The following is a 1,815-nucleotide window of genomic DNA, read 5'->3' as shown; positions in this document are numbered from 1 at the left end:
GCAGCAGCACTCACTGCTGCTGCTGCAATGAATGAGTAAACCCTGCTGATGCAGCAGCAGAAGTAAGGTGTTGCTGAAGGAGCAACGGCTGCAGCTTTAGCAGAATGTTGCTGCAGCAGCAGCAGCAGCTGCTGCTGCTGCTGCATTAAACTTGATACTTAGGGAAGCTGTATTTTAACCTTCCTGTCTCTGTCTTCATCCTCCAGCAGCAGCGCTTCTTCATTTGCTGCTGCCGGCTTCGCCTTCGGCCCACCGAGCGGGATAGGGTGTCTGCGCTGCTGCTGCTGCAGCACATGCGTATCCAGTTTGTTGCTCATATCAAAATTAAAATCCTCGCCTATAAACAGCACTGTCTTCATCTTATTTAGCTGCCTAACTGCTTCGGAATATGCTGCAGCACTTAAATTACTCGCTCCCCCCCTGCTGCTGCTGCTGCTGTTCTTGCTGCTCTTGCTGCTGCTGCTGCTGCTGTTACGTATACCCTGCTGCAGCAAACCATCTACGTATAATATTAAAGAATCATGAGCTGCTGATATCCTGTCCAAATACAGCAGCAAACCCTCCTTCTCCAAGCGCTCCTCCTCTTCTTCATCATCTCCCTCAGCAGCAGCAGGTGCAGCAGCACCTTACCAGACCCCACACTATTAACTGGGGCCCCCCCTGGGAATCTGCTGAGAGCATCAAAAGCCCCGTTGCATGCAACCCGCCAAGCAGACGAATCTCTACGAACTTGTGAAGAAAAGAAGCGTGTTATTGCTTCGTAGTTGCTGCTAACTGCGTCTTCTGTCTCTTCTTCTGTCTCTTCTTCTGTCTCTTCATCTGTCTCTTCATCATCATCCTCCTCGTACTGCTGCTGCTGCTGCTGCTGCTCCCGGGCTTCACGATGGTGTGGGTAGGTAGGGGAGAGCAGCTGCTCTTCTTGCTGCTGCTGCTGCTGCTGCTGAGAGAGCTGCTGCTGCTGCTGCTTCCTGCCGAAGACCCCACTTAAAGCTGCATGCAGCAGCACCTGCATCAGCAGCACAACACCCAATGCTCGCAGCAAAAACTTGACAGTCGGAGCGGCTTTGCTGCTGCGGTGTCGCCGCTGCTTCTTCCCTCTGTCATCAACACCAAGTTCGCTTGTTGCTGTTGCTTCTGCTGCTGCTGCTGCTGCTGCTGCTGCTGCTGCTGCCTCAGTTGTCTTAGTTGTAAGAAAATCTGCATCATCGTCCATCCAGCTATCATGACGATATCGAAAAAAGTAGGGGTCTTCTGAATAACTGCTGCTGCTGCTGCTGCTGTTGCTGCTGCTGCTGCTGCTGCCGCTGCTGCTGCTGCTGCTGCTGCTCTCCTCTCCTAAGAAAAACCAGTCGCCTAGATTTCCTGTCTGCGTAACCGCAGAGTCGCTGAAGACACCCGACTCCATCGCAAGTGCCCAGCCCCAAACCCTAAACCCTAAACCCTAAACCCTAAACCCTAAACCCTATTAGGCCTTAAGCCTTGAGACCGAAACCTTAAACCTTCAACCCAAAGCTTTAAACCATAAATACAGAACAATAAACCCTAAACCCTAAACCCTAAACCCTAATGACTCTCTGCCCTTGAACGCAGAGGCTCGCACGCAAGGCAGGGGAAGCCTGATCAACGAGACGAGGGTTTAGGGTTTAGGGTTTAGGGTTTAGGAAGCAAGAATGAAGAAAGATATAAAAAGAAGAAGACCTTTAAACAGTAAAAAACAAACAAACAAACAACAAAACCCCGCACAATCTTGGACTCTGAAAAGGCTAGGGAGATGGTGAGCGAGAAAGCGAAGGTCTCTAAAAACCCTAAACCCTA

General features: G+C 50.8%; 1 protein-coding gene across 1 annotated transcript; it reads right to left on the bottom strand.

The window, feature by feature from the left end:
• Nucleotides 1-158: 158 nt before the first annotated feature.
• On the bottom strand, nucleotides 159-1,405 carry EAH_00065890 (hypothetical protein, conserved; the record flags this gene model as incomplete). Its single annotated transcript, XM_013392784.1, has 2 exons — nucleotides 159-499; nucleotides 631-1,405. 2 exons carry the CDS (start codon nucleotides 1,403-1,405, stop codon nucleotides 159-161), a joined length of 1,116 nt encoding a protein of 371 aa, XP_013248238.1.
• Between the last annotated feature and the right edge of the window lie 410 nt (nucleotides 1,406-1,815).

Source organism: Eimeria acervulina, genomic scaffold (genome assembly GCF_000499425.1).
Source record: "Eimeria acervulina Houghton genomic scaffold, Eah_scaff2304, whole genome shotgun sequence".
NCBI classification, from domain to species: domain Eukaryota; phylum Apicomplexa; class Conoidasida; order Eucoccidiorida; family Eimeriidae; genus Eimeria; species Eimeria acervulina.
The sequence above is the reverse complement of the archived record's forward strand: the minus strand, read 5'-3'. Positions and strand labels throughout refer to the sequence as shown.